The following is an 11,812-nucleotide window of genomic DNA, read 5'->3' as shown; positions in this document are numbered from 1 at the left end:
GGGTTGTGAAGGGAGGGGGATGCTGACTTGACCAGGTATATGTTTGTCTCCCTGTGTGCTGATAAAGTCTGGTTCTGTACCAGTCCTGGCATTCAGGTCTCCACAGATCAGTACACTTCCCTGGGCCTGGAAGTAACTAATCTCATCTTCGAGAATGGAGAAACTGTCTTCATTAAAATAAGGGGATTGTGATGGGGGGATATATGCTGCACACAGGAATACATCTTTATCTGTGGTGATAAGGTCTTTTTTTGATTTTGAGCCAAATTGAAAATTCTCCTTTTTTGATTAATTCAATGTATTGTACAAGGTTTGCCTTATACCAGATCAGCATTCCCCCTGAATCCCTTCCTTGTGTTACTCCCTTTAGCTTGGTGGACGGGGACATTATCTCTATGTAGCCTGAGGGACAACCAGTGGAGACATCTCCTCTACACCAAGTCTCTTGCAATATAAACACATCTGCATTTTCTAACTCTCTAATAAAGTCTGAGGTCCTGCTCTTAAGGCCAAGAGCAGAAGATCTCAGACCCTGAACATTCAAACAAGAGATGACAAAAGATTTAGATTTCATTTAAAACTCAAAAGGCTGCATTTGGTGATCAAAATGAGATAAACTACTAAGTCAAAGAAAATAATTTAATTAGTATCTACATGACATATTATAAAAGGTAACAAATCAATAACTGGTATATTAAATAATCAATACTTATGTACAGTGTAAATGTCCTTTTTTTTTTTTTTTTTTTTTTAAACTGTATGAGCATAAGAAATACTCTAATAATAATTCATACAGTGTCTATTGTGGTACCTGTCCAATCAGATGAGAGCAAAGCAGGCTGAGCATCTGCTGAATGTCCCTCAGTTCATTGTGTGGGGGGGTGGTTAAGGTTGGTTCTGCTGCTCTCCGGACCACCTGGGCATAACTCAGTGGGCTAAGGTGTGGCTCTTGTCGTTGTGGTTGGGGTGGGGCCCTAGGGACAGGAGTGACTGTGGTCTGGCTTGAGGGGGATCATGGTTGCCTTTGTGGGGTCTGATTTGGACATGATGTGGGTGGGGCTGAGGGTGGTCTTGTCTCCATTGTGTTGGTCTGGATGTTGGTTGAGGATGTCTTGGTGTTCTGTGGGGGTTGTGGGCTGATGTGCTCTTTCTGCGGGCCGTGGATTGGTCTCTGTTGAGAGCGACGCTTTTCAGTGTTTGGGTGAAGACGGGGACTGTGCTTTTAAACAGATGGACGTGGTCGTAGAGACAGCTGATGTCCAGGGTGGGGTGGTGGGCTAGGTGGACATTGGGTCTCTGTGCACAGTCTCTGGACAGGCTGCTGTTGATCCTGTGGATGGTGTCAGGGTGGAAGTCTTTCCTTGGAGTGGATATGACCACTCTGCTGTTGGGGAAGGTGGTGGAGGCTTTCTCTGTCACTCTCTTGAGTGACTCTGACACCCTCTCCTGCTAGCTCCGCAGATCATTGGTGCCAGTGTGGATGATGATGTGACTCGGAGATCCAAGCCGCTCCTCTGACAGCAGGTCTATGGCATGGTGGGTGTTTGGACACCAGATTTTAGCCACTTTGTGGGTGGGGAAAAGTTTCTTTTCATTTAGGAATTTTCCATTGGAGTCGATGAGGAGGACAATGTCTGTCTTCTCTCTCTGTTGTGCTGGTCTGGTGGAATGAGGAGGTGCTGGTCTGTGGGCTGGATGTGGAGCTGGGGGTGGAGGTAGGTTCTTGGATTGGTGGGTCCTGGCTGCTCACAGGGTCCTGGTTGTGGTCTAGTTTTCATCCAGGTCCTGTGTAGCTCCACCTCTCTCCTGAGGCTGTTCTGACAGAGTGGTGAGTGCTCTGCTGTGCTCTCTCTCTCTCCTCTGAGCTCCTCCACCTCCTTTGAGAGAGAGGTAAGTTCTTTCCTGTGCTCCTCTCTCTCTCCTCTGAGCTCCTTCACCTCCTCTGTCAGAGCTGTCAGTGCTGCTAGACGCTGCTCTCTGTCCTGATGCAGCTCTCTGATCTCAGTCCTGAGCAGGCTCAGCTCTCTCCTGCAGCTGTCCCTGTCCTGCCTCAGCATGCCCAGCTCTGTGCTGATGGTACAGGGATCAGGCTGAGCTGTGGTGGGCTGGCATGGCTGTTGGCTGATCAGCTCTCTCAGTTGTACAAGTTCTCTCTCCAGCTCTGTGAATTTCACCTTCAGTTCGGTGATGGTGCGGTTCAGCTGGGGGTCCTGGGACTGCTCTGGGCTGGTGGGCTCCTTCTCTTCAGGGGGCTGCTCAGTAGTTAGGCAGCTGGGAGCTGGGACCTGGGAACTGTCAGTGGAGCTAGATCTCTCCTGCTGGGCTCTTTCCTTTATAAGGAGGAAGTCCATCTCAAACAGTTTGAGGTTCCCCTGCACTATGATAGTCCCATTCTTGTATAAGTTTACTGTCATCATGAAAGTATCTGAATCCTCTGCTTCTTTTATTTTTATTTTCCAGCCGTTACAGATCCTCTTTTTGACAGAGGGTAGTGGGCACTGATGGCAGAGTGCCATGCTAGCGGCTGGTCTGTGAAGAGGATCAGGTTGCTGACCTCCCCGGTCTTGTAAAGATCAGAAAACAGGGTTTCTGGTCTTTCTTTTAGCAGTTTTTGTTTAAATGCCTTCCTGGCAGTCTCATTGGTTACATCAGGAGGATAGAGGAGAGGAACAGCCTCTGTACAGCCTTTGGTGGACTCCATCAGGCTCTGCTGCTGTTGAACTGCTGCTATTTAAATTCCTTGGCAACAGTTGCTAAGGGTCTTGTTTACAGCTAGCTGTGTTATGCTAGCTTAAGTTTATTTAGTGTTCAGCAATTTTTTGTTTCTTCTTTTTAAATGTTATATTTTCTTTCTGATGGTTTCACTCACTTGCGTCTTCAGCTGTTTTCCTCCTCTTTGCTTGACCTTTTTTTTGTTGCTGGTTGGACAGTTAGGCTAACTGTCAGTTTGGCAGTTGGTTCCGTTGTTTTCCAGTCTATCACTGTTTTCTGAGGTTTTTGCTGTTTTTTTTTCCTTCTTGGTAGATTTTTTTTTAAAAACAACGGTTTTCTCTTCTGTTTTCTTCCAGCTCTTAGAAGAATAGTAGTTTATCTCACTTTAAAACATCCAAAAAAGCAAAAATATTCAGGAGCTCATGTTCATGCTCATCTTCATGGAATCTCTCTCTCTCTCTCTCTCATTGCTAACACTCACGTCCTGTTACTGCATCTTGCTAAGTCGGCCATACTGCATGTCACTAACTCAGCTTCTTCTCCGGAGCCTTTGTGCTCCACTGTCTCGCAGGTTAACTTATATCACAGCGGTGCCTGGATAGTGTGATGTGTGTGGTTGTGCTGCTGCCGTGGTCCTCCCTGATGCCTCCTGCTGTTGCTGTTATCATTAGCCATACTTCTGCTGTTATTATACACATGACTATTTGACTACTATATGCACATATGTATACTATCATATATTAATATATACTTTCAACTTATTGTACCACAATAGCCATAATTATAATTATAATTTTATTACTTTCATTAATGTTATTGTAAGCTACTGTCATTACCGTCTGTCCTGCATCTCTCTCTGTCTCTGTCTCTCTTTCTGTCTTATTGTGTCATATGGATTACAGTTAATTTATTATGTTGATCTGTTCTGTATGACATCTATTGCACGTCTGTCCATCCTGGAAGAGGAATCCCTCCTCAGTTGCTCTTCATGAAGTTTCTACCATTCTTTTTTCTCCGTTAAAGGGGTTTTTTGGGGAGTTTTTACTCATCCGCTGCGAGGGTCCAAAGGACAGAGGGGTGTCGTATGCTGTAAAGCCCTGTGAGGCAAATTGTGATTTGTGATATTGGGCTTATAAATAAAATTGAAATTGAAATTGAAATTTCATCCCAAGTCCAGCACCCTGAGACTGTACACGAAGTGTAGCGAGGGGAGCCAAAGGCTGCGTCAGCGTCAGAGCGTCAGAGCCACTGTCCAGGACAAAACAACCAAGATCCAGGAATACATCAGGAAGTTGGACCCCAAAGATGAGCTGCGAAGTAAATACCTCAGGCATCAGAAACCCAAGAATGCAGAAAAAGAGGATCAACCATCATGGAAGGACAAGCCCGTGCATGGCAGGTACCACCGACAGATTGAAGAAGTGGCCGACATCAGGAAATCCTACCAGTGGCTCGAAAAGGCTGGACAGAAAGACAGCACCGAAGCACAATAGCAGGGTGTTAGATGCTGGCAGGAACAGCATACATAGAATGCCATAACCAAGTGGCTGGCATAGTGTACAGGAACATCTGCACAGAGTATAGGCTGGAAATCCGACAGAATGAAAGACACCTCCCAAGGTGGTTGAGAATGACCTGTGGGACTTCCAGATCCAGACTGTCAACCTGGTGATGGCTAACCAACCAGACATCGTGTTGATCGACAAACAACAGGCAGTGGTGATAGATGTAGCAATCTTGAGCACACCAACATCAGGAAGAAGGAACACAAGAAACTCAAAAAATACTAGGGGCTGAAAAAGGAGCTACAAAAGATGTGGGGGGTGGGGCGTTGGTAGTGTAGTGGATAGTGCCGGTGCCCCATGTACAGAGACGATGCTTTGCTGCAGCGGTTGCAGGTTCGATTCTGGCTTGCAACCCTTTGCTGCATATCACCCCCACTCTCTCTCTCTCCCCATTTCACACTGTCCTGTCAATTAAAGGCAAAAAGCCCAAAAAATAATCTTTAAAAGAAAAGATGTGGGGAGTAAAGGCAACAGTGGTGCCAGTGGTAATTGGAGCACTCAGGGCTGTAACCCCAAAAATGGGAGCAGGGCTCTAGCAGATTTCAGCTACAACATCTGAGGTCTCTGTCCAGAAGAGTGCAGTCTTAGGAACAGCTAAGATACTCCGCAGAACCCTCAAACTCCCAGGCCTCTGTAGAGGACCCAAGCTTGAGGAAGACACACCAGCACTCCCATGTTTTTTTTAAATATAATATCCCCCTCTGTCTGACTGATATTAATATTCAGTTGAATAAATAATATGTTATTTTCCATTATATTTTTGTCATATACATATGCAATGATGCAGTGATGAATGTTGGGTAACATGTTTGTTGATTATGTTCATGTTGCCTAATGTAAAGTCTCTATTTGATCATGTGACAGGACGATAAGATACAGTAGCTAGTTTAGGTGCAAAAACTGTCAAGACTGACAAGCTGCGCACATCTGCAAGTTTAGTGAGCAGTCATGCCTTTTAAACAGAAAAACGGCAGTAAGAAAGGACAAGAGAGTAACCAACAAGAGGAAAAAGTAGTAAGGCTCCATAAATCAGATTAATTAGTTTTTTTTATAAACAGGTCCCAATAGTGTGTTTGTGTGTGTGTGTGTGTGTGTGTGTGTGTGTGTGTGTGTGTGTGTGGGCTGTTATATGTCTACTAAGTCTACTCAACAATTTTCCATATGGGAAGCAGATAGATCGACGTTTTCTTACACTAAGCATTGTGCCATGTGTTTGAAAGACAAGAGTTATGGCCCTGGTACACTCATAATAAGAACAACTCCAGCAGATTCTCAAATTGAATATAACACCTAATGCAAATGCCAATATGCAGGGTGGAATCTGTAAAAGAGCTGAAAGACAAGTGCAAGGATGTGGAGCTTGCTTTCAGGCCATGAGCATGTGATATCTGGGGATTTGAAGGCTTCACTCCAACCCTGATGACTGAGGCAAGGCCTCCAGACCAACACACCAACCCTATGAACATCTCCTCTCCTGATGAACTAATAGATAATATGAATTGTTTTAATGCACACTGTGACAGGGACAGGTAGGAGAACGGCATCAGGACGGTGCTCCTTCAGACCACAAGCCCCTCACTCTCTCCCTAACCGATGTGTGTGCTACACTGAGCACAATTAATGCATGCCACGCTGCTGGCCTTGATGGCATTCCCAGATGCATGCTCCAGGTCTGCGCTGGGACTGAGGTCCTAACTGACATCTTCAACCTATTGCTGGGCCAAGCAGCTTTCCCATGTGCTTTTAAACCACCTCCATCATTCCAAAACACTGCACTGCAGCAAGCCTTAATAAATTCGACTGTGTTGCACTCACCTCCACGCTGGTCCTGCCTGCCACCCACACTTAAGTTCACCTAAAAGTAGTAGAGAGGATGCTGTGTCCTCGTTGGGAGGAGGTCACACACAGGACTTTCACCCAGGAGACTGCTGATTGTTTTCCATGTAAAATCTAAAGTCAACACTGACTTATTTTAACTTTATGTACTACATATTTCATATATGCGTATATACCCACCACTACACCACTGTCTGGGAGAAAGGACTCACTAGGAGAAATAAAAAGATTAGGGCAAACAGGAGAAGGAGTATAAAGCATACTGGAGTGTAGTGAACATGGACAAAGCAGAGGATGTTTGGTGAACTTATTAAGGAGAACAGGACTGGTGAGGAAAAGCTGACACACTACACACTGTAGAAGCTAAGTGACGACAGAAGATGGCAATAAAGCAACACTGCTGTAATGAAACGTCATAGAGAAGAGTCCCCCACCCCCCAACTCTCTCTCTTTCTCTCTCTCTCTCTCTCTCTCTGTGACTCACACTCACACATAGTCCTCCAGCCTAAAGGTGGTGATATGGCACATCATGCTTTTTGCAGAGCACGGGCAGTGATGACGTAGTGATGACGTAGACGAAGCAGAATGAAACTTGTTGACCCGGCAGGTACCTTACGTTTTTGGGCCGCATGACGTGTGTGTCTGATTAACCTCTCTGGAAAGGAAAAGCACATGGTTTTAGCCAAGTTGTTGTCTGAAAGTCGAAGTCAAAGTAACAAAATGCCCAAGAAAACGAAAGAAGGAGCAGAGTGGGTGGACGATGAAGTCCCGCCGGCAGCTGGTGAGAAAACGTTAACGCTTAGTGAGAAGCTAACTGGCATGCTAAATAGCATTACGGCTAATATAGCATTACAGCTAAATCAAGCATGAGTCCGGATAGGCTGTCGCTAATGCCAAACTCCGTTGAAAAACTTCAATTTTCACTTTAACCTTCTTAGTGGCAACAGCGTATAACTTGTCTCAAACGACTTTAACTCTTTAATAAATCTTTAGCAACTTCTGATCAATTCGGATGTAAGATAATTCATCTGGAAGCATTCATTTTAATAAAATTCCAACTTAAATAGTTGGAGTACACTGCTTTATAGCTAACGTTGTGCTAGACAGGGCCTTGAACGCCATAATTAAAACGGCCAAATTGTCATGAAGAGGTGGACCAGTGGTTGAGGAACATCTAATCTGAACAAATGTGAGATAGGTTTTATGTTTTTGAGTTACATGCGGTAGGTTTTGCCAAAATAATGTATTTCCGGAATCGACAAACAAGATGAGGTTTAATTGCCATTTATGTGAGTTAAGTGTAACAGCACGACAAACACATCGGGCTCATTTGGCCGGTAAAAGCAACTAAACCGGCACCAACCAATATACCTTATTTTAATTGATAAGTTAAATGGAATGGTGAACGGCGTCAGGTTTTTACAAGGACTTTAACAAAGCATATTTCAGCTAGCCATGACGCGTCTGTCCATTGGTGTCAATGATGCAACGCTATTGTAAGCACTGATGAGGGAGATAGTGTCGCAGTTAAGTCTCAGTTTGACATTAACATCAGATACTATTTGGACGCTCGTCATTAGTGTATAGCTTTGACTTTATGTAACTGCAAGTGCAAAATAAATGAAACAATGACAATAAGGATAAGGTTGCTGACTCAAGGGTCAAGGGAGTTTGAGGGTGTTCACATCCCTGTTGGGTGAACAGTGTACAACCATGAGGTCTTTATACAGATGGGAGACAGATGAATGGAAAAGGGGAAGTTTCCAGAACAGCTTCAGACCCAGAGATAATCCCTCATTTGTTGTTTTTGATGATGTTAGTGCAGACTGCATTTTGAGTCTTCATTGACTATGTTGAAAATTATGGTTTTACTGCAGTTTATTTGAACTTCTGTTCCATACTGAGACAGTTCAAAAAGGGCTACAAGTTTATTTATGGATGTCAATGCCCTCAAGTTGTAGCAGAGAGTCAGCACCTAACTTCACATTCATTGTTTAATGTTAAGTCCAGTTTGCTGTAGTACAGACCTAACATGACAGTCTTTGTCCTAATAATGCCTGGTAGCTCCCCACTGATGTTTTTCACAAATTAAATATTGGTTTTCCTCCCACAGAAAAAGCTGTGAAAAAGGGGAAGAAAGATAAAAGGGGGAAAAAAATTGTGAGTATTAATTTGTTTAGTTTATAAGTATCAAAATGCTTCATAACTTCTGTTTTATCTCTGTGGCACAATATGCCTCATTGAACTTAAAGTGTGAATGTTTATCTCCAGTTCTTTGAGGAACTCGCCACAGATAGCAAACCTGAGACTGTAGATGAGATGGCTGTGAAAGACATGCAAAGAAAACAGGTAATCTTCACTCTGAAAGTAGGTCTTTAACTAACATGTATTCTAGGGATGCACGATAATATTGGCATATCAGTGGTATCGGCAAATATCGGCTTTATGATAAACTATTAGAATTGGCCAATGTGCTTTTTCTTATTTTCCACAATGAATGAATATTACATACATTGAAAAGCATTCTATTTCATGTCTCTATCTGGTAGTGGGCCACCACAATAAGAGTATGCATGCATATTATGATGTTAAATCCACTACAGAAGAGACTTGATGATATTAAAGATTAGTAAGAGAAAAAAGTGGATGTATCGATATCGTTATTGGTCAAATGAGTTGTTATATATTGGCATGTTGGCTATCTGCAAAAAAAATCCAATATTATGCATCCCTAGTGTTAATAATAGGGATGCAAACAGCTCACTTTTCGGCACCAGATGTGTGTGGGTTGCGTCTGTGCTCCGGAACAGCAGTGGAGCCGATACGTTTCAATTCTAGTCAATGTGTGTGCTTCCACTGGCTGCGGCTGTGCTGCGTTCCGGCTCCATCACAGCTGCGGCATTCTGGAGACCTCCATAACAGATATGCAGGACTTCTGTTTTTGCTGGACACCGGAGCACAATGTAGCAATTCAGCACGGAGCAGATCATGCGGGGCAGGAAGTCGTGCCCAGAAACAAAATTAAACATCCGGTAAATTTTCTAAATAAAATACACAGTGTTCACGGCGGATCATATTTCCCTGCACTACACCTTGAAAATGTCAATGGGCGGAGGTAGGCATGAAGTCAACAGGTCAGAGGTTTCCAGACGTCATTTCACCCCATTGACACCATGGACAAGGAGATGTTAATCATGGAGGTGCACCGAGTCTTCCTACTACTCCTCTGGTTTTGTGGTTCTCTTTATAGAAACTACATCTTGTTATATCGCACGATTATGCATGAATTCGTGAGATCTCGTAGGTCCTCGTGACTACCGCTGTCTGACAGAGCTGCACTGCTCCGCAAAAAAAAACACAGCCGGTGGGTGCTGACAGACGGTGGAGCACGCAGCGGATAACCAGCGCAGCCGTTCCGCAATGGACACGCATCCAGTGGAATTCTGGCATAACGCTGTATGGCGTATACTGCCCCCATCAGTTCCGGAAGAGTCATAGCACCGATTCTTACGCTGGTATCGGTTCTTTGGTTTTTCAAAAAAATGAGTATCCCCGTTTTTTTTCATCATGGAATTGAAAGGTATCGCGAGTATTGGTTCTCATGACATCACTATTTCTAACGTAGAGTTGCTTATTTGGGCTTACTCTCTAAACGTCGCCTTTCTCTATAAATATCCATCTAATAAGTTATTTAAACGCATGATAGTATGTCGGACTGCAGGATGTTTCCACAGCTCCGCTCCCTCCGCCCCTCTCCTTCGTCAGTCAGTGAGACTTTTCACATGTAAATTAATGGATTAATGGAGGTTCTTTAACTTTAACTATTTCGCTAACAAGTGGGTGAAATATGGAAAGAATACAATAAAGATTTGTAGAAAGAGAGAGGATTAAAAGATTCGACTTCAAGAGGGGGACAATTCAAAGGCAGTGTGCCGAATCAGATTCTGTGTAAAATATGAACTCATCATTCAGATCTTGTTCAGCATACCAGCACTGTTACAGTAAACGTGAAATGGCTCGTTATATGCAACTTCTTTCATTCATTTTCATTCATTCATTTATTTCCACATTTTTGGTGGGCTAGTTGGTTTGGCAGAGTTTAAGGGCAATAAATATAATGTATTTGTAAAGTAATTTTGAAACGGTTGCTTATAAAACGCTGATAAGTCCATGCATATACTGCAACCTATAGGGATGTCCCGATCACATTTTTTTGTATCCGATTCAATACCAAGTCCTTTATTTTGAAACCGAGTCCGATTGCGGTCTGATCCGATACTTTGCAAAGCATTAAGGGAAAAAAAAAGAATAATAATAATAAACTTTATTTATATAGCACCTTTCATACAGGGAGGTGTAGCTCAAAGTGCTTTACAACAAAATAAAAATAAACAAATACAATTTAAAAAAAAAAAAAAAAAGTGCTGCACAATGAAACGAAGAACAATATAATATGTACAAGATAAAAGTAAAACAGCGGAATGCATGGAAGCAGACAAAAAATGTGAAGGATGGGGATAAAAACCAGGGAATAGTGACAGTTAGTTGAAAACAATGTTGAATGCATCCAAGTTGTCACATAAGGTTTGTTTTTTATCTAAATAGTATCCAAAAAGCTTAGCGGTGGTTCAGCAGCACAAAATGCACACAAATTCTGAATTGTAAACAAATTGTCCCTCCAGAGTTGCCGTAGGGCTGTGGTAGGCGAAGTTCCGCCGTTAGGTGTGGCTGTGTTGTGCGGAATAAAGAGAGAAGCGGTGGCCGCTGAACCTGTTGTCTCCACTCCTGTCCGTTTATTGCTCATTAGCTGCCTTCAGTTAGGCGAACCCAGGACGATCAGTTACAATTAGGGTTGGGACTCGTTAGGATTTTAACGATTCCGATTCCTTACAAATTCCTTCTTAACGGTCCGATTCCTTACCGATTCCTCTTACCGATTCCTACATTATATTCATTATACTTGCTATACTTAAATAAGTGTATAATAAACACAAATACAATCATACAAATACAAAAACTTTATTCTAACTGTTGCACAGTACAATTAGAAAATACACATTTGTGTGTGGTGTGTATTTCAGATTTAGAGCTTGTATCATCTCCCTGAGAATATACAGTAGTGGGAAAAAGTTTCGGACACCCCATGCATTTGTGAAATATTGCATTAAGAATCACTCTTAGGTCTTCAAGTGCAATTTCTTTTAGTACAGTCACAGCCAAAATACTAAATAAATCCTAAAAAAGCCATTAAAAACTTAAAATTGATTGGTTCCATAAAAATACATAAGAAATTTTGAGTATTGGGTCATTTTGGTACCAGTGATGAAGGTCGTTCTTTTTATTAAAAGACACAATTTTTGTTGCCAAGCTTCGTGTCTACATAAAGCCAGCACATTTGAAAGTTCTTCAGACATGAGAATGGCTAAAACAAGGAACCTAACGCAGGAAACACGCCTGAAGATAAAGATTCTCAGTCAGGAAGGGTACAGCTGCCACCAGATAGCCAGGAAGTGCAGATGCAGTCCTTCAGCAGTTGGATACACTCTGCAGAAATACAGACGAACCAACAGCTTGGAAGACAAACCAAGATCTGGGCGTCCTAGGGTTTCTTCAGCAAGAAATGACCGCATCCTGATCCGCATGCGCAGGCAAAACCGCCGAATGACATCACGTGAGCTTCAGCAGCAGTGGTCAAACCA

General features: G+C 43.0%; 1 protein-coding gene across 1 annotated transcript in view; it reads left to right on the top strand.

Annotated features, from left to right (window-relative positions):
* Positions 1-6,683: 6,683 nt before the first annotated feature.
* Positions 6,684-11,812, top strand: part of abcf1 (ATP-binding cassette, sub-family F (GCN20), member 1) — a 63,243-nt gene continuing 58,114 nt past the window's right edge. Inside the window, exons 1-3 of the mRNA XM_049601560.1 lie at positions 6,684-6,894; positions 8,227-8,273; positions 8,385-8,462. Of these exons, the coding sequence (XP_049457517.1) occupies positions 6,786-6,894; positions 8,227-8,273; positions 8,385-8,462 (234 nt within the window). The 5' untranslated portion in view covers positions 6,684-6,785. The remainder of the gene's footprint in view (positions 6,895-8,226; positions 8,274-8,384; positions 8,463-11,812) is intronic.

The sequence above is a fragment of the Epinephelus fuscoguttatus genome, linkage group LG17 (assembly GCF_011397635.1).
Source record: "Epinephelus fuscoguttatus linkage group LG17, E.fuscoguttatus.final_Chr_v1".
In the NCBI taxonomy this organism is placed as follows: domain Eukaryota; kingdom Metazoa; phylum Chordata; class Actinopteri; order Perciformes; family Serranidae; genus Epinephelus; species Epinephelus fuscoguttatus.
The sequence above is the reverse complement of the archived record's forward strand: the minus strand, read 5'-3'. Positions and strand labels throughout refer to the sequence as shown.